The 20,839-nt window shown below is 47.9% G+C and overlaps 1 protein-coding gene across 6 annotated transcripts in view; it reads left to right on the top strand.

The window, feature by feature from the left end:
• GSG1L (GSG1 like) overlaps positions 1-20,839 on the top strand; it is a 126,848-nt gene that overhangs the window by 102,750 nt on the left and 3,259 nt on the right. For 4 of the 6 annotated variants that reach the window (XM_050968230.1, XM_050968227.1, XM_050968229.1 and 1 more), the window contains one exon: positions 17,156-17,752. In XM_050968230.1, coding sequence (XP_050824187.1) covers positions 17,156-17,752 — 597 coding nt within the window. Of the gene's footprint in view, positions 1-17,155; positions 17,753-20,839 lie in introns of those variants that run through there. The other 2 variants (XM_050968232.1, XM_050968231.1) reach the window with 1 other exon arrangement.

Below are 20,839 nucleotides of genomic sequence, written 5' to 3' on the forward strand. Positions count from 1 at the left end.
CAGTCTTCCACTCACCTCCTCGTTTGCCGCCACACCCCGCTCACCAGCTCACCTCCCACCTCACCTCCCTGCCTGCCTCCTGCAGTGCCCCTCAAAGTGTGGAGCCCGGGGCAGTTGCCCTGATTTGCTCTACCTTAGGGACAGCTCAATGTCTATGCAATGAATTCGTTAAAACCAATTGGACAATTGGACCTTTCCAAATCTCTCCCATTGTGCAGTAAAATTGTGATGTGTGTGTTAAAATAAAAGGTGCTACATATAACATGATTCAGTCTTTTTGTGGGTAATTTCACTCAGAAAAATCTTCATGATTTTGCCAACACACTTAAAACTGGCCTCATAAACTAAACCTCACCAGAAGCAGAGGATAGAGGACTCCTAACCAGTGTGGTGCTGTGGCAGTCTGACAGTAGGTGCTTGCTAATGCTACCTTAAACTACTGGCATCCTGAGAGGGTGAATCGCACACTAACAAGCAGGAAGGAATAAATTATGCCTTAGAAGAGGCAATACCAGGCTGGGACAAGAGCAGTGACTAACAGCCCTGGATTTATGTTTTTAGGTGTCATTAGTTCTCTTCCCAGCGCTGGCCTCCCGGTGCAGTCTGATGTGCAAGGATCTTGCTTCATGGCTTTAAGCACGGGGAGCCAAATGGTAGCAGCCCCCTGTGAGGTGGGGGCAATATGAGGAGCAGGATCCCCCTGCTCTAAGCCACCTCTTCAAAAGCAGCTACTAGTAAATGCAACACGTAGCCCTAACTCACTACAAAGATACCCACGTTTTTGTAGTACCGATGCTGGTTTCATGCACGCCCTTGCACTTCCTATGGCAACAAAGCCCCTGCAGGCACTCACGAGGACCAAGTTCTGTGTGGTTTTGCTACAACTGCTTTGGCTTTCTGCTTGTTCGAATGTCTTTGTTACTGTGTTTATGCTGGCATTGCATGGCTGTATCATTATCATGTTTGTTCTGGAGTCACACGCCAGTGGGAGACTGTTACAAATTGCCCCGGGGGCCATGACTACACTAATATTATGATACTTCACAGGCTGGGCCTATCCTATGGATGCTGTTTGGCTCCTGAGGGGAAGGGAAAAGGGGAGGAAACTCAGCTGTACTGGCTGGCACTTTGGGAGTGGAATCAAGGCTCTGCCCTTCTCTGACCACTCCCCACTCCTTGCACACAGGGGAAGTATTAGCGATGAATCTCCTGCTTGCCCCTCCATGGCTGTAGTAGTTGCATAAGCCTGGGGAGGCGTGTTTGATTCCTCCATATGCCTCATGCAGCTGCATAGCCTGGGCCATGATCTGGCCCATTTTAGGGGAGTTGAGCCTGAGAATAAGTATTGTGGACTTGACCAACCTTGCAAGTGTGGGATTCCATGGGCCAAAGGTCAGCCAAAGCGCTGTGAGGCTGACTGCAAATTCTGACTGGTCACAACTGCATAAACTGGAACCAGATTGGCTGCTTTAAGCAATGGCTGATGGGCCAAATATTGCATATGCCCAAAGTCTTGGCTGGCCAGCGAACAGCACACAGAGGCACCTGGTCATTCCCTAATGTGAGCACATGCGGCTACACGGCTGCCAAGTCACTTCTGCCAAGTCGGTGGTGTGAGGGAATAACAGCGCAGACTCCCGACTTTACTTTCAGGAGAATCCAGTTTTAAGCCTGTCTTAAAAAATTTGGACAATTTCCAAATCATTTTTGTTCCACAGCTTTTGCAGAGGCTGTCCTGGTTTACTTAAACATATGGATTGAAATTGTTCATTAAAATTTTCAATTTAAAACTGTTTCAATTTGGAAATGTTTGGTTTGGCTTTTGTTCTACATCGTTCCCTTGTTCCCTCTTATTTTTCCTTTTTCCGACTTACTACTGGGAAAGGGGGGGAGGGGCAAAGGAATGGAAGAAAAGACAGAAAAAAGGTAAAACAGAAAAACCCAAATCTGAAAAGCCAAAGGAATGGAAGTTTTTCATTTTGGAGTTTTGTTGAAAAAACATTGTAAACCGACGAAAATCTTTATTGAAAATATCTGTTTCTGGAAAAAGGCCATTTTTCAACTAAAAAAAATGTTTCATTCAAAAAATGGCAACCAGCTCTATTAAGCCCCTGTCTCCTCAGCCAAAACCTGCTCCACCCTTCTTTACCCTACAGTTTTAGGGGCGAGGGAGCAGGTGTGGCTGCAGAGTGAGGCACAGCATGCAGTACTGGGCCGAGCTCACTCCTTACTCACACCCAACACACTCCCAGCTACCGCTTTTGCTGGAACAGAATATGTTTGTGCTCCTTCCTGTACCTTGTGCAATGACTTGCAGGGTCCAGATTCACATGAGGAACTGCACAGGGTGTAAACTACTGAGAACCAGGGCTGCCCAGAGGTGGGGGCAAGTGGGGCAATTTGCCCCAGGCCCCGGGCCTCGCAGGGGCCCCACGAGCCCTGGCCCGGCAGCGGTCCGGGTCTTCAGCGGCATTTCGGCGGCGGCGAGCCCTTCAGTGCTGCCAAACACGTGGAGCGGCTGAAGGGTCCCCCATCACCGAAATGCCGCCGAAGACCCGGACCATCGCCGGGTGAGTATAAGCACTGCAGCTCCCCCGCTTTGCCCCCGGCCCCCTGAATCCTCTGGGTAGCCCTGCTGAGAACGCCACAGCTATCATTTAGTGACTCGATAGCTGAGCATTGGGGAAGTGCATAGGGACCATGTTTTCAACATAATATAAAAATGTATGAAACGGACAGACCCATCTCTAGGGTTTTTTACTAAAGAATTCATGGAGGGGGAGAGGAATGACCCAGTATTACACGAAGGCTGCTGTACATGTCCACCTTGCCAGACGGTGTTCTGCATGTTCATCTGACTTTTGCATGTCATGCTGAACATTATGCATGTTCTCTGTGTTTTATACACTTTCCCACTGAAGGGCCAAATGCTGCTCACCTTCCCCAGGCCTGGCTTCTGTAGAAGGCTGAGGCTGCCCACGTGAAGTGGAATGTGAGCCTTTGTATATGAAATGCAAAACCTACAACTAATTTGACATTGCAGTTAACATTTCAAATGCACAAGAGCCCAGAAATAAAAATGTGAACATTCCCCCAAATGACATCACACCCCATCCCCAATCTCACAGCAACTCAAACCTGCCTAGCTGGGGGCTTTTAAAGGACTCTCATGATTCCTGGCATCAAATGTGTAAATATTTCTTTATCTGAAGTGGCTGTCAGCTCCCATTACTTTCAACAGGAATTAATCCACTCTGCCTTCTGTCACAATAGCAGCCATTTCCTACAGCCTTTGCATGGGGAAGTGAGGCTGATCGTAATAAAGGTGCATCAAGGTGAGTGAGGTAATAATTTTTATTGGACCAATCTCTGTTGGTGAGAGAGACAAGCTTTTGGGCCCCACAGAGCTCTTCTTCAGGGCTGGGAAAGCATCATAGCAAAATGCCAGGCAGAAGAGATTATTTAGCATAAGCAGTTAGCACATATTGTAAGGCAGAGGTTTTTTTGGTTGATAGACCCCTTTTCAAATGCAGTGTTAATCACAGATCCCCGACAGAGAAAGTGATTGACAAAGATATATATGTACTTCATATAAACACGTATTGTTGAAGACGTGTAAGAGTACTTACAGATATCAGTGAGATGGGTGTGCCTGCTTCTTACTACAGAGTCTGTCTATCCTTGGTGTGATGGTTGACAAGCAAATGTGTAAATCATTCTCCACTTCCAGGCAGAATCTGAACTTTGCCTTCCTAGCTGTCATGGCAGAGAATGATGCTTCACATGTATATGTTGTTGGGAAAGGTAGCAACACTTCCATTGCTTCTGTAACTAAAATTGGGTACTCTGCAGAAACCTTGGCCAAAAGTAGAAAGGAGTCTGTGCCTGCAACTTAATTTTCAGTGTGCAGTCACAGGGCAGTTCGAGCAGCTCCTGGTCCGCTCTTCCACTCAAACAGCATGACATAACAAGAGTTGAGAACGGATCCCAAATCCAATCCTATTCCTCCAGGTTCAGAACTGATGGCTTTAGGATGTGCGGGGCCCAATTCGAAAGAGCTGCTGCTGAAATGCCACCAAAGACAGCGGCAGCAATTGAGCAGCCGTCGCAGATAGCAGCGGCAATTCAGCAGAAGCTCAATTGGTTGTCGCTGTTTCCGGTGGCACTTCGGCGGAGGGTCCTTCCTCGGCAGCTGTTGCCTTACCTTGTGGGCCCCTCTTCTGGACACTGCACGGTCCTCTGAGGCGCGGGGCCTGATTCACGGGAATCGGCCTAAAGCTGGCCCTTCCAAAGTTGAAAGGTGAGCAACAATCCTGTCTCTCACAGTCAATTGTCATGCTGTTAGTACTGAGAAAATCTGTCACTAGCAGAAACACATGGGAGATTCCATTACTTTGCCAAATCTCTACTTTCTTCTGAAATGCTGCAGTCTTCTCACTCACCTCAAGTATGGTTGTATTGCCCCCTTGTGTGGATGGGTTCAGCACATTCAACAAGTTTAAAATGTCACAATCCATATCAGGTCAGAAAAGTTTGCAGCAGTCTTGGAATCAGGGGCGGCTCTAGATATTTCGCCGCCACAAGCAGGGCGGCATGCTCTGCCGGTCACCGGGAGGGCAGCAGGTGGCTCCGGTGGAGGGTCTGCTGGTTCCGTGGCTTTGGTGGACCACCGGAGCCGCGGTACCAGCGGACTTTCCGTAGGCGTGCCTGCGGGAGGTCCACCGGAACTGCGGTACCAGTGGACCCTCCGCAGGCACGCCTGCGGGAGGTCCACTGGAGCCTCCTGCCGCCCTCCCGGTGACCAGCAGAGCGCCCCCCACGGCATGCCGCCCCAAGCATGCGCTTGGCGTGCTGGGGCTTGGAGCCACCCCTGCTTGGGATCGTGCACAGAAAGCAAACCCAGCAGCTCTTTGTGAAGCTCGAAAACTCTTGCCAGCATTCTGCTGTGAGATAGCAAATGCAATTCTGCATGAAACAGTAATTTGTCATACCCTGCACCCATTTCTAAACATAGCTTTGCAAAAACAGCATGAATTCAAAGGCCAGGACTTTATAAAATCCACAACTGTCACAGCTTAGCACATCATGTAATTTGGGTTCCATTCTCTTTGATGCAAGCGATTGGCAAGGCAACGTACAGTGTGTTACAATTACCTGTGGGTTTATGGCTTATATTCTTGTTATGACACCACTCCTATTGCCTGTCATAGCAGCAACACCATCTGTGCAAACAGCAGTGCACTCTCCCAATTCAGCGATTCAGCTTTAATGAAATCGTCCAATAATTTGAATATTTCCTGACCTGTTGTCCATTCTGGTAACTCCTGACAAAAAATGAAATCTTCCAAAATGTCCCCCAGCCAAACATAATGAACAAAACCTAATAATTTTGCAGCATTACCAACATCAGCTGGCTCATCAAGCTGAATTGCAAACTATTCACATGTACAGAGCCTTTCAGTTAGCTGTTATTTAACATAATTTGAAAGTTCATCAATTCTCCTACTAACTGCACTGTTAGAAAGTGGTATGGCCTTAACTTTCTTTGCTGCATCTTCACGTTGCACGTTTCTACAACAGCTGGAAGAATCAGGTCTCCAATGCTATGGGAATACTTACTCTTTGCAATCTGAAGCTCTGTTAAGAAAGATCCTTTCAGAGCCTTTTCCAGAACTGATGTTGCATTTGTCACTTGAGCTTTCTGTTCATTATATTCTTTTGAAAAAAGTCTGTGGATTTATCTTTATACTGAAGGTGACGTGTGAAGAGTTGTTTGAACTTTGCAGGTTTCATTGCTTCCTTTGATAGGATTTGTAAGCATACAACGCATTGCGGTCGTTCATCACTAAATTCCATAAAGCCAAAATCAATATAACTTTTGTCAAACTTTCTGTCTTCATTTATGTCTTACTACTCGACTGTTCATTATCCATGGCTGTAGCACAACTAGCAGTATTAGTATGAGGACATTTTAAAAACGTATCTATTTTCAATGTAATTTGCTCACACACTGTAAAAATATATTCCATTTCCACCTGCCAAAACATCTCAGTCATCAAAAAAATGGATGACATTTCTGCTTTGCTTTCGCAAAGCAGTTCGATTTTCTTATGTTGATGCTTATGTAATGTATTATGGCGTTGTTCATTCACCACGGAATATGTTGTGTACACAGCAATAGTAGATTTGCTCCTTTTCACCGGTAGGAAATGCAGACAGGAGGTGAGATTTTTAAAAACTTTTTGTAATATTTTGTGGTCTCTGCCCTGTGCAGTCTCTAAGGTCCCCCTGATGTCCATGGACCCCAATTTGAGAACTGCTGTGCTAGAGGACCAGTCAAGGTACAGTAGCCTGCAGTCATAGGTCAAAAAGAGGGGGCTAGTGGATTACAAAATGTTGTAATACATCTCAATATAACGCTGTCCTCGGGAGCCAAAAAATCTTACTGCATTATAGGTGAAACCGTGTTATGTCGAACTTGCTTTGATCCACCGGAGTGCACAGCCTCGCCCCCCTCGGAGTGCTGCTTTACCGCATTATATCCGAAATCGTGTTATATCAGGTCACATTATATCAGGGTAGAGGTGTACCAGAGGTGGACACCAATGCCCATGGTTTTCAATGAGACTGAAGCCAGGCCGTAGTCAGGAAAGATTGCTGTCACTGTGTTCTACAGCTTGAGGGCTGGACAGGAAACCATGAGAGACAGGAATGTGGGGCAAGAAAGGAGTCTGGGGGGTGCAGGGGACATAGGGAGTGAGGAAACCGGAGTGACTAAGGAGTGCAGGGGGATGTAGGAGCAGGAGGGAGGCTGAGGGAGATGCAGGGCAAAGTGGGGGCAGGAGGGAGGCTGAAAGGTGCAGGGGTTGTGGGGAGCAAGAGGGAGGGTGACGGGGGAAGAGGATGTGGGGGCAGGAGGGAGTCTAAGGCAGTGGAAGGGGATGTGCCCAACTTCACCCCCAACTCCTCTTCCAAAGAAAGGGTGCCAAAATAGAAGTTCATCCTGAGCAGCATTTTCCCTAAGGCTGGGCCTAGGACTGAGACAACATTAGAGGGCTTGATTGTTCAGCAGCTGAAGAGCTGCATTAAATCGCAGACCAACCAGAACACTAAGTTCAGCAAAAAAAAGTAATTGATAATTCAACAGCCAGATGCACAGGCAGGAGGGCACTGGGAGGGGGACTCGTGGAGGCTATAGGGAACCCAAAATTTCCCCGAGTGTGCCCAGGAGCTACCCCTGCCAGCACAAAGGTCAAACGTTCTGCAGAAGTAAGGATAGCATAGTATGGCGTTGCTGCCCTTCTGCAGTTCTGCACTGCTGCTGCTCTCCAGCTCTGAAGGCAGTGCCTGCCACCAGCGGCAGCACAGAAGTAATTGGGCACTAAGTCTGCTGTGAAAAATGTCAGTGACAAAGTTCCCCCCCACACCCGCTTTGATAAAAATGTGTTTTAGTCTTAATTAAAAGCAAGGAGAAAAGATAAATTAATTTTAAACAATAGGGTTATAAATGTAGCATTTAAAATAGTGTTAAATATAAAAAATGTGTCAGATCTGGGTGACCTGCCAATGGCACACAAAGCATCCCCTGTGACTCATGGCCAGGCGCTGCTCATTACTGGTTCTTCTCTTCCCTGAACCTGCCGAGTGTGCAGTGTGTGTGTGGCAGCAGTCACCAAGGGCAATCTGCACAAGGCAATGCTGGCGGAATCAGTTTACACTCCCAATGGAATACCCACGTGGATCGTGGCGGGGAGAACCGGGGTAATGCCATAGGGAACAGCTGGTACCCGGCTTCTTGTCATACTGCACCTGCACAGCCCAATGAAGTGTATCTGAAGGGACGCACGGTCAGGAGGGCTGGGTAGAAAACAAGGACGCCAGGTGTTGCAATGCTCAGATTAACTTTCTGGTACCCCCCAGCTAGTAGAACCCACATGCCCAAGTTAGGTGCCTGGGCTCCCTGGACAATGCCTGGGGAGAGTTAGGGGCCTAAAAAAGGGAGTTACAGGAACCAGCCCACTGAGTGAGGAGTGTCCTACACTAGCCTGGAGGAAATGCTGAGGGAGCAGGGCCTCAAAGGGACTTAGGTGCCTGGATCCAGGCTGGAGGGAGGCACCTCTCTCCACTCAGCAGTCTCAGCCATGACCCCTTTCCTGGAGTGGGATGCCTAAGAAAGACCAGCCCATTTCTCAGGTGGTGCCCCCCATCACCCTTACCCAATAGCTCAGCAGTCAGAGTGCTCACATGGGAGAGCCAGGTTCAAATCCCCACTCTGCTGATGTGGAGCAGTGATCCGAACTGCAGTCCCTGCTATGCCAGGAGAGGGCTCTAACAACTGAGCTATTGGGCATTCTGGATGGGTGGGGTTGGGGGTTTCAGATGTCCTGGGGAGTTAGGTGCCCAGATCCCATCCTGTACCAATGGAGTTTGGGTGCCTGAAGTCCCTTTGTCTCCCATGAAAAGCCCAGCCTGGAACTTTAAGTCCACCCCTCCCAGAGCTCCTTCTGCTGATGCTGCCCCATTGTGGCTAGGGGAGCAGAATGCACAAACTCTACCCATGGGTAGCTCACATGGTGTGTGTGGTGTGGGCAGGGTCCTGGACTCATGTCCTGCTGTCGCCTGGGCAGGCAGAATGAATCCCAAAACAATATGGTTATGGTAATATCAATATTTTAACTCTGGATTGGATGTTGTCTGATCGATCCACTCCAGGGGTGATTGTGGTGCAGCTCTCTGGCGGGCTAGATGATCGCAGTGATCCCTTCTGGCCTTGGAAGCCATGAATAGCTACGTGACAGGTCAAGGTTTTATTCTGATCTGTGATGGCCTTGGGACTGGCTATCCTCTCCTTTCTCTGAGCAGCGTTTAGTCAGGCCAGGGTGCCCCTCCCCAGGGCCCTGGGGCAACAGCAGTGTGCCAATTCGCTTGGCAAAGGTCATGTTGGATGGCACAGAACCAGGTACATGGACAGGGTCTGACCTTATGAGTCCAGAAATGGACTGACTCAACCAGACTCAATTTGTATCTTTTACAAGATGTCTTGGGCCTGGTTTCCTGAGGTGCTGAGCCCCTGCTGCAGCTACTGCCTTTTCCGGGAGTTGTGGGTGCCTGGCCTTTAATATCTCACGCTGGAGATCGAAACATATGAGACAGGATGTTCAGAAGCGCTGAGCAACCGCAGCTCCATTGACTAGAACTGGAACCAGGACTCCTCAGCACTTCTGAACTCAGGCGCAGGGACTAAAAAGATTTGCAGTTGCCTTGGGAATCCTTACTCCTGTCAGAGTTGCCATTTCTCATATTGCATTTCTTTGTTTTCAATCAAAGCACGTCTAAAGGTATTAATTCCAGTTAGTAGATGATAGCAGGTGGATTTCTAAGTCCCTTTAGAAGATGAACAGTGGATTAGGTGTATAGAAAAAATGCAATCTCCTTTAAGGACAACAGATTTTTTTTAGAGCTTCCATATAAATGCTTTCTTAGATGCTTTGGGTCCCTAGATAGTTATTCTAAAATTGATCCTTAAACTCTATCAGAGAGCCCTAAACACAAAATTCAAGACTGGATTTAATACAGTCTATTGTGTTGTCCTCAGAGAGATTTTGAAATTACACCATTTACTAGCGATGCTTTATCATAAATGTCAAATTAGGCCCAGCAGACTATATAATGGGGAAATGGGCAGGTTGCAGGGTTTATCCTCATCCACCACCACAGTTGCTTAAACCAGGCTGTAAGGTAGAAAACTGTGTTCTACTATGGATTTCAAATACGACTCCTACACTGGATTTTTGAAGCCTTTAAAAGTAGTTGTTTGTGAGGAGTAGAATTATACATGTAATGGAAAAGAGGAGGAATTTTTGCAGCCTGCCTCTTTTAGTGGAAGCTTTTGCCTTCTGTTAGCAGAGGAATACAATCAGAAACTGTTTAAGGTTTATGATCATTTAGAACTGTAGATTGTTCACAAGAGGGGAGTAGAACAGGGAAGATGATTATTTTGTCATTGCGGTGAGGAATATTTCAGCAATGACTTTTGGCTGCCAATGTCTGCATGGTGGGAGGGCCCCACAGTTCATTGGTTCCCAGATCCCAAGCCATATGCCAGGGAATTCTCACTATGCCCAACCCCTCTTGGGGTGGCAGGAATTACCCCCAAAAATAAAAGATGCAGTTAACAATAAGAGAACACTTATCTGCGCCAAGACAAGCCTCTCTCAGTATGGAGGATGATTCAAAGGACGGTCCCCCCAGCAAAGGTACAATGTGCCCAGCACCTAAATATACAAGTTAATGCTCTCTAAAGCCACTAAGAATCCCGCTAGCCCCAGTCTCTCAGTCTCAAGTAGGGTACGTCCTCCTACCGACCCAGGTGGCAGTGCAGAATACAGTGCAGTCTTGGAGTCCTGGGCTTTGCTGTGCTGGCTGGCAGTTCAAGCTCCTTGGACAGACCAGGACTCTAGGGTCTAGGCTGCTTGGCTGCTGCCACGCCCCAGGTTCAGGTTGCATTTGGCTGGCTCCTTCCAGCTACAGAAAACCATGTGCAACCTTGAGCCACAAGCTGCATGGGACACTAAGGGCACTGACTACCCCCCTGCCCCACCCAGGACAGCAAGGGCACCGAGTACCCACCCTGTCCATCCAAGACACTGAGCTCCCACCACACCCAGGCCACCAAGGGCACTATGCACTTGCTGTGCCTGGGCCACCACCTGCCCCCTCCTCCGTAGACACTAAGGGCTCTCCCTCTCCCTGTAACTGTCTGGCCAAGTGGCTATGGGATATTGGGTTGGTTCCAGGCCGAGCTCCTGTCCTTGTGTGATGTGACATCGCTCCCTTCCCATGGGGCTCAGGTGGCCTGCAGTCAACCCATCTCCACTTGGACAAAGCTCCCAGCTGTGGCCGCACAGTGACATCTCTCTCTTCAAATAAGAGGCAGGTCAGCAGCCGGCATTCCAAGTAGGATTCCCTCTCCGGCCCTACGGAGTCACAGCTCAGGATGATGGGACTTTTCTGGGGTGTTCTGCTCTGTCCTCGATGGCATGTTCTAGTTTCTCTATTTTTCTTTCCTTTCACAGGGACCCCTTTTGTGTTTCCTTTCTAAAGAGCTAAGCTGGGTGTGCGTGAGTGCACTCTTCTGGCCATTACTTCAGCTGTACTAAGCCAGTTCAAAGGATTTGTTCCTTTTGAACTTGGAGATTAGGCCCTGGTCCAGCAAGGCCCCCAAGAATGTGCATAGTCCTTTTGAAATTGAGGGGTATGAACCACATGCTCAAGTGCTTTGCCAGATCATAGCTGTGATGCTGGCAGACCATGTATCAGCTCATGCCAAGGCCCCAGGCCTCACTGAACACTTACAAACGCATAGCTGGAAACCAGTCTGGCTTGCCTGTGTGTTAGCATCATCACACTAGAGCTTAGATGTTTTGCTGATAAGAATGTGTCTAGTATTTAGGCTTTATATTGATCTCACTTAAAACTTCTACGGCCCATGGTGTAAAGTTGTATTCAGTGTTTGCATTGTAAACCTCTGTAATTTTGTAACTCATCAAACAGGAAAAGAAGCATTAGTTAAGATAAAGTTACAAGATGGCCCATTGAAGGCAAATGAGATGTTGTGTAGCCTCAAAGAAGAGAGGCCTCATTGACTGCATTCCTAATTCTCTCCAGGAAGGAAAGGCCTGCACATGAACTTATCCCACCAGTTTGGGCTCCAGAGTGAAGAACATAAAAATCCCTGACAAGGGGAAACTTTTATGCTGGCTGGATGCTGAGGGGCAAAGATTCCTAAACATAAGCAAAGGGATCCCTATGCTACCTGGCATGCTTAGCCATGAACAGCATTCTGAAGTGACAGATTATTACAACTCTGTCACCTTTTGAATCGCAGACTGAAACTCATTTGTGCTTATCTGTTGCCTGCTTTAACCCGTAAATAACTCTCTCCTTTCTTTTTCATAGTTAATACATTCTTAAAAAACAGCAAAGAGTCCTGTGGCACCTTATAGACTAACAGACGTATTGAAGCATGAGCTTTTGTGGGTGAATACCCTCTTCCTCAGATGCATGTGGTGGAAATTTCCAGAGGCAGGTATAAATATGCAGGCAAGAATCAGGCTAGAGATAATTAGGTTAGTTCAATCAGGGAGGATGAGGCCCTCCCTCTTCTAGCAGTTGAGGTGTGAAAACCAAGGGAGGAGAAACTGCTTTTGTAGTTGGCTAGCCATTCACAGTCTTTGTTTAATCCTGAGCTGATGGTGTCAAATTTGCAGAGGAACTGAAGCTCAGCAGTTTCTCTTTGGAGTCTGGTCCTGAAGTTTTTTTGCTGCAGGATGGCTACCTTTAAATCGGCTATTGTATGTCCAGGGAGGTTGAAGTGTTCTCCTACAGGTTTTTGTATATTGCCAGTCCTAATATATGATTGGTGTCCATTTATCCTTTTACATAGGGACTGTCCACTTTGACTGATATACATAGCAGAGGGGCATTGCTGGCATATGATGGTGTATATTACATTGGTGGACGTGCAGGTGAATGAACCGGTGATGGTGTGGCTGATCTGGTTAGGTCCTGTGATGGTGTCGCTGGTGTAGATATGTGGGCAGCGTTGGCATCAAGGTTTGTTGCATGGATTGGTTCCTGAGTTAGAGTTACTATGGTGCGGTATGTAGTTACTGGTGAGAATATGCTTCAGGTTGGCAGGTTGTCTGTGGGCGAGGACTGGCCTGCCTCCCAAGGCCTGTGAAAGTGAGCGATTATTATCCAGGATGGGTTGTAGAACCCTGATGATGCGTTGCAGAGGTTTTAGCAGGGGATTGTATGTGATGGCCAGTGGAGTTCTGTTTGTTTCTTTCTTGGACTTGTCTTGCAGTAGGAGGCTTCTGGGTACACATCTGGCTCTGTTGATTTGTTTCCTTATTTCCTCGTGTGGGTATCGTAGTTTTGAGAATGCCTGGTGAAGATTTTGTAAGTGTTGGTCTCTATCTGAGAGGTTGGAGCAGATGCGGTTGGACCTGAGTGCTTGGTTGTAGACAATGGATCATGTGGTGTGCCCGGGATGGAAGCTGGAGGCATGAAGGTAGGCATAGCAGTTGGTGGGTTTTCAGTATAGGGTGGTGTTAACGTGACCGTCATTTATTTGCACCATGGTGTCTAGGAAGTGGACCTCCTGTGTAGATTGGTCCAGGCTGAGGTTGATGGTGGGGTGGAAGCTGTTGAAATCATGGTGGAATTTTTCCAGAGTCTCCTTCCCATGGGTCCAGACGATGAAGATGTCATCAATGTAGCATAGGTAGAGAAGGGGCATGAGTGGACAAGAGCTGAGGAAGCGTTGTTCCTGGTCAGCCATAAAAATGTTGGCATATTGTGGGGCGATGCGGGTGCCCATAGTGGTGCCACTGGTCTGGAGGTATATATTGTCATCAAATTTGAAATAGTTGCGTGTGAGGATAAAGTCACAAAGCTCAGCAACCAGTTGTGCTGTGGCATCATCAGGGATACTGTTCCTGACAGCTTGTATTCCATCTGTGTGTGGGATGTTTGTGTAGAGAACCTCTACATCCATGGTGGCTAGGATGATGTTTTCTGGAAGGTCACCAATGCACTGTAATTTTCTTAGGAAATCAATGATGTGATGGAGATAGCTGGTGGCGCAGGGTCTGAGCAGAGAGTCCACATATCCAGAGAGTCCTTCAGTGAGAGTGCCAATGCCCAAGATGATGGGGCGTCCAGGATTTCCGGGTTTGTGGATCTTGGGAGTATATAGAATAACCCCAGTAGGGGTTCCGGAACAAATCAACATACCCTTAGAGCCCTGACCAGGGTTATTCTATCTAATATCTATCTGGTGGCCTTCCAGAAAACATCATCCTAGCCACCATGGATGTAGAGGCTCTCTACACAGGCATCCCACATCCCACACACGGGAGGTCCACTTCCTAGACACCACGGTGCAAATAAATGATGGTCACGTTAACACCAACCTATACCAAAAACCCACCAACCGCTATGCCTACCTTCATGCCTCCAACTTCCATCCTGGACACACTACATGATCCATTGTCTACAACCAAGCACTCAGGTCCAACCGCATCTGCTCAAACCCCTCAGATAGAGACCAACATCTACAAAATCTTCACCAAGCATTCTCAAAACTACGATACCTGCATGAGGAAATAAGGAAACAAATCGACAGAGCCAGATGTGTACCCAGAAGCCTCCTACTGCAAGACAAGTCCAAGAAAGAAACAAACAGAACTCCACTGGCCATCACATACAATCCCCTGCTAAAACCTCTGCAACGCATCATCAGGGCTCTACAACTCATCCTGGACAATGATCCCTCACTTTCACAGGCCTTGGGAGGCAGGCCAGTCCTCGCGCACAGACAACCTGCCAACCTGAAGCATATTCTCACCAGTAACTACACATCACACCATAGTAACTCTAACTCAGGAACCAATCCATACAACAAACCTTGATGCCAACTCTGCCCACATATCTACACCAGCGACACCATCACTGGACCTAACCAGATCAGCCACACCATCACTGGTTCATTCACCTGCACTTCCACCAATGTAATATACACCATCATATGCCAGCAATGCCCCTCTGCTATGTATATCAGTCAAAGTGGACAGCCCCTATGTAAGAGGGTAAATGGACACCAATCATATATTAGGACTGGCAATATACAAAAACCTGTAGGAGAACACTTCAACCTCCCTGGACACACACTAGCCGATTTAAAGGTAGCCATCCTGCAGCAAAAAAACTTCAGGACCAGATTCCAAAGAGAAACTGCTGAGCTTCAGTTCATCTGCAAATTTGACACCATCAGCTCAGGAATAAATAAAGACTGTGAATGGCTAGCCAACTACAAAAGCAATTTCTCCTCCCTTGGTGTTCCTACCTTAACTGCTAGAAGAGGGAGGGCCTCATCCTCCCTGATTGAACTAACGTAATTATCTCTAGCCTGATTCTTGCCTGCATATATATACCTGCTTCTGGAAATTTCCACTACATGCACCCGAGGAATTGGGTATTCACCCACGAAAGCTCATGCTCCAGTACATCTGTTAATCTATAAGGTGCCACAAGACCCTTTGCTGCTTTTACAGATCCAGACTAACAAGGCAACCCCTCTGATAATAAATTCTTAGTTAGTTTACTATAGGATTGGCTATAAGCATTGTGTTTGGTGTGTGATTTAAGGGACAAATTGCCCTGGGGTAAGTGACTGACCTCTTGGGACTGGGAGTAACCTGAATATGGTGTGGTCTTTGGTGGACCTGACCTTTTATCACATAGTCCTGCTTGCCTGGGTGGCAGGCTAAACTGTAGAGCCCAAGAGGACTGTCTGTGACTCCACGGTAAGACTGTTACAGAGATCCAAGTGTTTACATTTGTTAACGGGTTGGTGAAATTGATCTATAGAACACACCAGCTTGGGGTCTCTGCCCTGCTTTTTGACAGTCTGCCCTGAGGTTGGCACAGTTTGCTCTGAGGTTGGGTCGTGAGCTGTTCCAGACAGCATGACAGTGGCCTTAGAAACCTGAAGCTAGATTCTGTCCTGCACATAATGCACAAGGGAGAGTAAGGGTGGGGAGGCATCAGGCAGCTGTATCTGCCTCCCTGGGTCTGGAGTTGCAGTTGATCTGACCCTGTCTGCCCAGGAGCTGCTCTAACTTAGTCAGAGACCATAGAACAGCTGGGAATTAGCAGAGTGGGGCTGCATTTTGCCCCACCTCCTCCTCTGCCCCCAACACCAGCCCTCCTCCCTGGACATGCTGGACTGGAGGTTTCCAAGATGTGCAGTTACAACTAGATTCTGGTCCCTTGAACCACCGGCACAGCACAAGGAGCCGGATCACAAATGTCTCTGCCTTCCCCCCGTGCATCAGAGTCTTGAGAGACCAAATACAGCTCAGCCAGGGCGGCAATACTTAATACTCCCTCCTGCTTCTCAGGGGCCCAAGAGAAAATTATCTGTGAAGCACATCATTCAGTGAGACTCTGCAGCCTGGGGAAGGCAGCCTGTGACAGTCAGATGTCCAGTGTCTGGAACAGTTCCACTGGTCAGGATTCTGTAGTTCCAGTGGCTGAGGAAAAGAAGGAAAGACCTCCCCATCCTCAGCTGAGCAATAGCAGGGGCTTGAACCTGCCACGATAGTGGTGACATGAGTCATTGCAGCCCCTCCACTGCTAGCTTGCCAGTCGCCTCCCCTGCCACTGCACCTGGGAACCACAATGAAGTGCAAGGACATTGCTGAGAAAGAGTCAAGGGTCAGGGCATAAATAGTCAAGGATGACATCACAATGCTGCACCGGGCTGTCCACACTGGCCTACAGGAAGGAAAGTATTCTCCCCCAGCAGGAGCCATGATCTCTGAGCAGAGAATGTCACAGGTCCTTGCCCTGCCAGGAATGGGGACAAGGCCTGATCTCACCTTAGAGGTGATGATTTGACCACAACAGTGGCATATTTGCAATACCCAACTATGGCACAGCCCAGATATGAGCAGGTATTGCATACCTTATCAGAGACCACCAGGAGGTCCATAACAACCCAAGCCAATGAACTAGAACTCTCATCTGCAAGGTTTGCCAGGACAACAAAGTCCCCCAGCCAATCTAACTCTGACATCAGCTGGGATAGCGGCTTGTGGAGCTGCTTGTGGCCAGAATTCCCGCAATAGCGTTTTGCCGGGACTCACCTGTTATGGTACCCCACTGAGTCCATTGTTTGCAGTGAGGAGGGAGGTTTTGCCTTTTGCAAGAGTGACTTCTTCAGGCATGGAGGAGGACTGCATTTCAGCCATTCACCCGTCCATTCAGCTGCCCATCCATATACCCTCACCCTAGCATTAGTCAGTGTTTATTTGGCTGCTGCCTGGCTTCTGGACTCTGCAACAAAGGTCTCTGTACATCACGTCATTGAGAAGACAGGAAATGTTGATATGCTGGGTATGTTGCTCACAGTGGCTGCTTTTTTGTAAAACTGCTTCCTCAGAGACCAGTTTGGGGGAATATGGCACAAAAGAGATAGGTGAATCATGGATGTAATACTCAAGGGCCATGGGTCTCGTACTGACATATCAGCTCTTAGCACAGGCCCAGAAAGGGGAGTGAATATTTGTTTGCTTGTCTTTTTCAGGGCAGCGCAACACCCAGCTCTAAACGTTACTAAAGTGAGAAGGACCAGGAGTGGCCACAATGCTCAGAAAACATCCCCATGTTCTACATCAAGCTCCTCCAGCGATACATCAACCAATGCCTCGCTTTCATCAGAGCCTGTCAGCCAGACGTCCATGGGGCAGAACCCAGCCATGCTGGAAGCTGGTCACGTCACTCGATTGGCCCCAAGAGTAACGTCAAGACCTAGAACATTGGAGCAAATGAATCCAAAACTAGCAGCACCAGGTTCCAGCCCAACCAATCCAAGGCCAAATACATCATCTCATTCCGCCAGCCTCAGGCCTAATCTAACATCCAGCTCAGCCAATCCACAGCAAGACCCAGAATCCCAGGCAGGACTCAATCTGACCTCCTCATATTCCTGTTGTCCTCACACAGCACAAACTCTACAAGCCTCACCATCAGACCACACAGTGATTCCAAGCAGGAAAAGCACAAGGCCTAAAGTGACAGCAAACCCCAGTGATAGCTCGCAATCTGCTGGCTACTCCAATTCTGGGTCCACACCTACAGGAAGGAATCTTGAACCGACTCATGAAGATCCCCTCTGTAAAAGGTATGCGTCCGGGTAGTGTGTTTAGTTCAGACAGGCACTAGGGGTCCCATCATGGAGGTCACTAATTCATTTGTTTATTCTTTTTTTAAAATAACTGAGGAAGTAGTTAGCACACAGTGAATGATGTAAACATGGTGTACCAGAGATATTCATGGTCCCTTGTTACACAGATAGTTGGGAGTCAAGCTGGTATTTGGTTCAATAAATCAGTTTGTAATCAAGCAGCAGACAGACCCACAGGTGAGCTATTTTCTATACTGTGCTTGGGATGGCCTCATTACACAAGTGGTTAGGATGGCTCCTGAGTGCAGCGCTGGGAAGTTGCATTCATTGTAAGTTGGTATTTTCATTTGGGGGCAAGGCTGCACACCTGTTGGGCTTCCTCCTCCTAGGTGCTGTCAGGAGCGGCTACAGGGTTTCTGGTGCCCTAGGCAGAATTCGGGGGGCGGCATTTTGTGCGCTTCCCACGGGGCGCGCGGGAGCTTCCAGTTCCGCTCCCATCGCGCTGCCGAAGAAGGACCCTCCGCCAAAATGCCGCAGGCAACAGCGACAGTCATTGAGCTACTCAATTGCCTGCCGCTGTTTTCTGCAGCACATCGGCAGAAGGTCCTTCTTTGGCGGCGCGATGGGAGTGGAACTGGAAGCTCCTGTGAGCCCCATAAGGAGTGCACAAAATGCCGCCCCCCGAATCCTGGTGCCCTAGGCGACCGCCTAGGGTTGCCTAATGGAAGCGCAAGCCCTTGATGCTGTGAGCAGTTTATCTGTGAATTTAAACAGTTGCTGCCATACACTGAGATAGCCCCAGCCAGCCAGGCTTCCTAATGGCCAGCACCTGTACTGTGCTTTGCTCCAAGAGCTATGGCCTGCGTGTGCCAGCGGGTGCAAGTGACCACATGACTCTGTCAAAGGAAGCACATTTATTATACACACAAGCATCTCAGAGAAAACATGCCAAAAACAACACAACCATTTTAATGCTCACTACACATACGAGGAATAATCCACTATCCACATGGGCAGTCTGATTTGCCAAGGTCTTTCCAGTCTTTCCACAATGCTTGGGACCACTTTGGGACCAAGGGGCCTGTCCATTTTCTGAAGCAAGAGGAAGGTTGTGAGCTTTTTATACTAAAAGCTTTGATATATGTAGTCTCTGGAAAACCCAGTTTGACCCAGTGAATGCAAGCCACCCCTGGGGGTGGTACCTCTGGAGTTTAATCACCTTGGTCACCCTCTCCACACACACACACACACACACACACACACAGTTTTTAGTTCCTGGAGGAGCTATGGTAACTCTCCCCCCCATGCAGTAGAACACAATCCTATATAAAGTATCACAAATGTAATACAATGGTCCCCAAAGATACTGCATAGGGCTGCCATATCGGTCAGAGCCCTCCCCCCCCCCCAAAGAAGTTGGTGTAATGAGGGCACACAACTGGCATCCTAAGGGTATGCATGACTGCCAATACCTTTTATCTTTTCAAATTTCAACAATTCAGATCGTAAATAGTCTTCCCCACAGCTCAGTTCCTTGTCTGTATCCCACCTCCTCAGTGATTGGGGCCTGGGGATCACTGTGGCCTAACCTCAGCTTCTTTGGCAGGAGGAGGGAGAGTATTAACGCCCCTCCACCCCCCATTGTGTTGGCCTTTGGTTCCCTACACACTGAGACAAGGGGAGCAGCAGCTCTTACCCCCACTCCACCCTGCTCAGGGTCCTTTATATTTTCACAGTCTATCAGGCAGCCTTAACCTGGAGGAAGAAGTTGTCCCATATTCCCGGCTATAGTTACTTCTGTCATCTCGTAAGTCCTTTATTTGGTCATTTCCCTTGAGTAGGTGTGATAGATTTGGCAGTGCTCTGCAATGGCCTCAGCTGGAGACACAGTCATCACTATGCTCAACATTGCCTCAGGTTCCCTCCGGGCAGAGAGTTATTTCCCTGGTCTGGGCCTCAGGACTTAGAGAATTTACCTTTGGACTCATCACTGCCATGGAACAGGTGGCTGTTTCTCTCTCATACACACGACCCCAGGTATCTGGTTACATATGCAGGGCAGTGATTGCTCTTGATTTCTCAGCAAAGAACATATAGTGAGCAGCAGCAATAATTCAGTCATGCGGCATTTTCTGCATGTTTTGTGGTGTAGCATAGGCCCTGATCCTGCAAACACAGGAGAGACTTTATTCATGTAGCTAAAGTTTCTTACATGTTAATTGTTTACAGGATCAGGCTGCTTAAAGGAAGCTGTAGCAAACTTAGCTCGTGATCCAAACCCCAGTGAAGTCAATAGGAGGCGTTCTAGCACATTGTCATGGCAAAATCATTCCCTATGCTGGGGTAGGCAACCTATGGCACGTGTGCCAAAGGCGGCACGCAGGCTGATTTTCAGTGGCACTCACACTGCCTGGGTCCTGGCCACCAGTCCAGGAGCTCTGCATTTTAATTTAATTTTAAATGAAGTTTCTTAAACATTTAAAAAACCTTATTTACTTTACATACAACAATAGTTTAGTTATATATTATAGACTTATAGGAAGAGACCTTCTAAAATGTTAAAATGTATTGCTGGCACGCAAAACCTTAAATTAGAGTGAATAAATGAAGACTTGGCACACCACTTCTGCAAGGTTGCCGACCCCTGCCCTATGCCATGCTAACCGCATCACAGCAACTCTCCTAACTGGTGGCATTACCAAGGGCCACATTTGCCAAAGAGCCAGGACCAGATTTTCAGGTTCTCAGCACCTGCAACTGGAGTCAGGTTATTGTCAAAGTTAGAATCAGGACTCACAATTTGTCAGACCACTCTGTTTTATTAGCACAGCGCTCTGCCAATAACATTCAGAATATGTGAGCGGCCATGCAAGGCCAAAACAGTCTTATTTATACAGATAAAAGAGCGGGAATCAGACAAAGGAACAAAGAAAGCAAAACTGTAAAATTCACCTGGGGCACAGCATGCATATCCTACTTCCTTACTAACTCTTTATGGATCTGAGGCTAATACTTCACCAATTGCCCTTAAATGGTGCAATTGTTCTATGTGAATGTCTGTATTCCTGACACCTGGATTGCAGC

This window comes from Gopherus flavomarginatus, chromosome 9 (assembly GCF_025201925.1).
Source record: "Gopherus flavomarginatus isolate rGopFla2 chromosome 9, rGopFla2.mat.asm, whole genome shotgun sequence".
In the NCBI taxonomy this organism is placed as follows: Eukaryota; Metazoa; Chordata; order Testudines; family Testudinidae; genus Gopherus; species Gopherus flavomarginatus.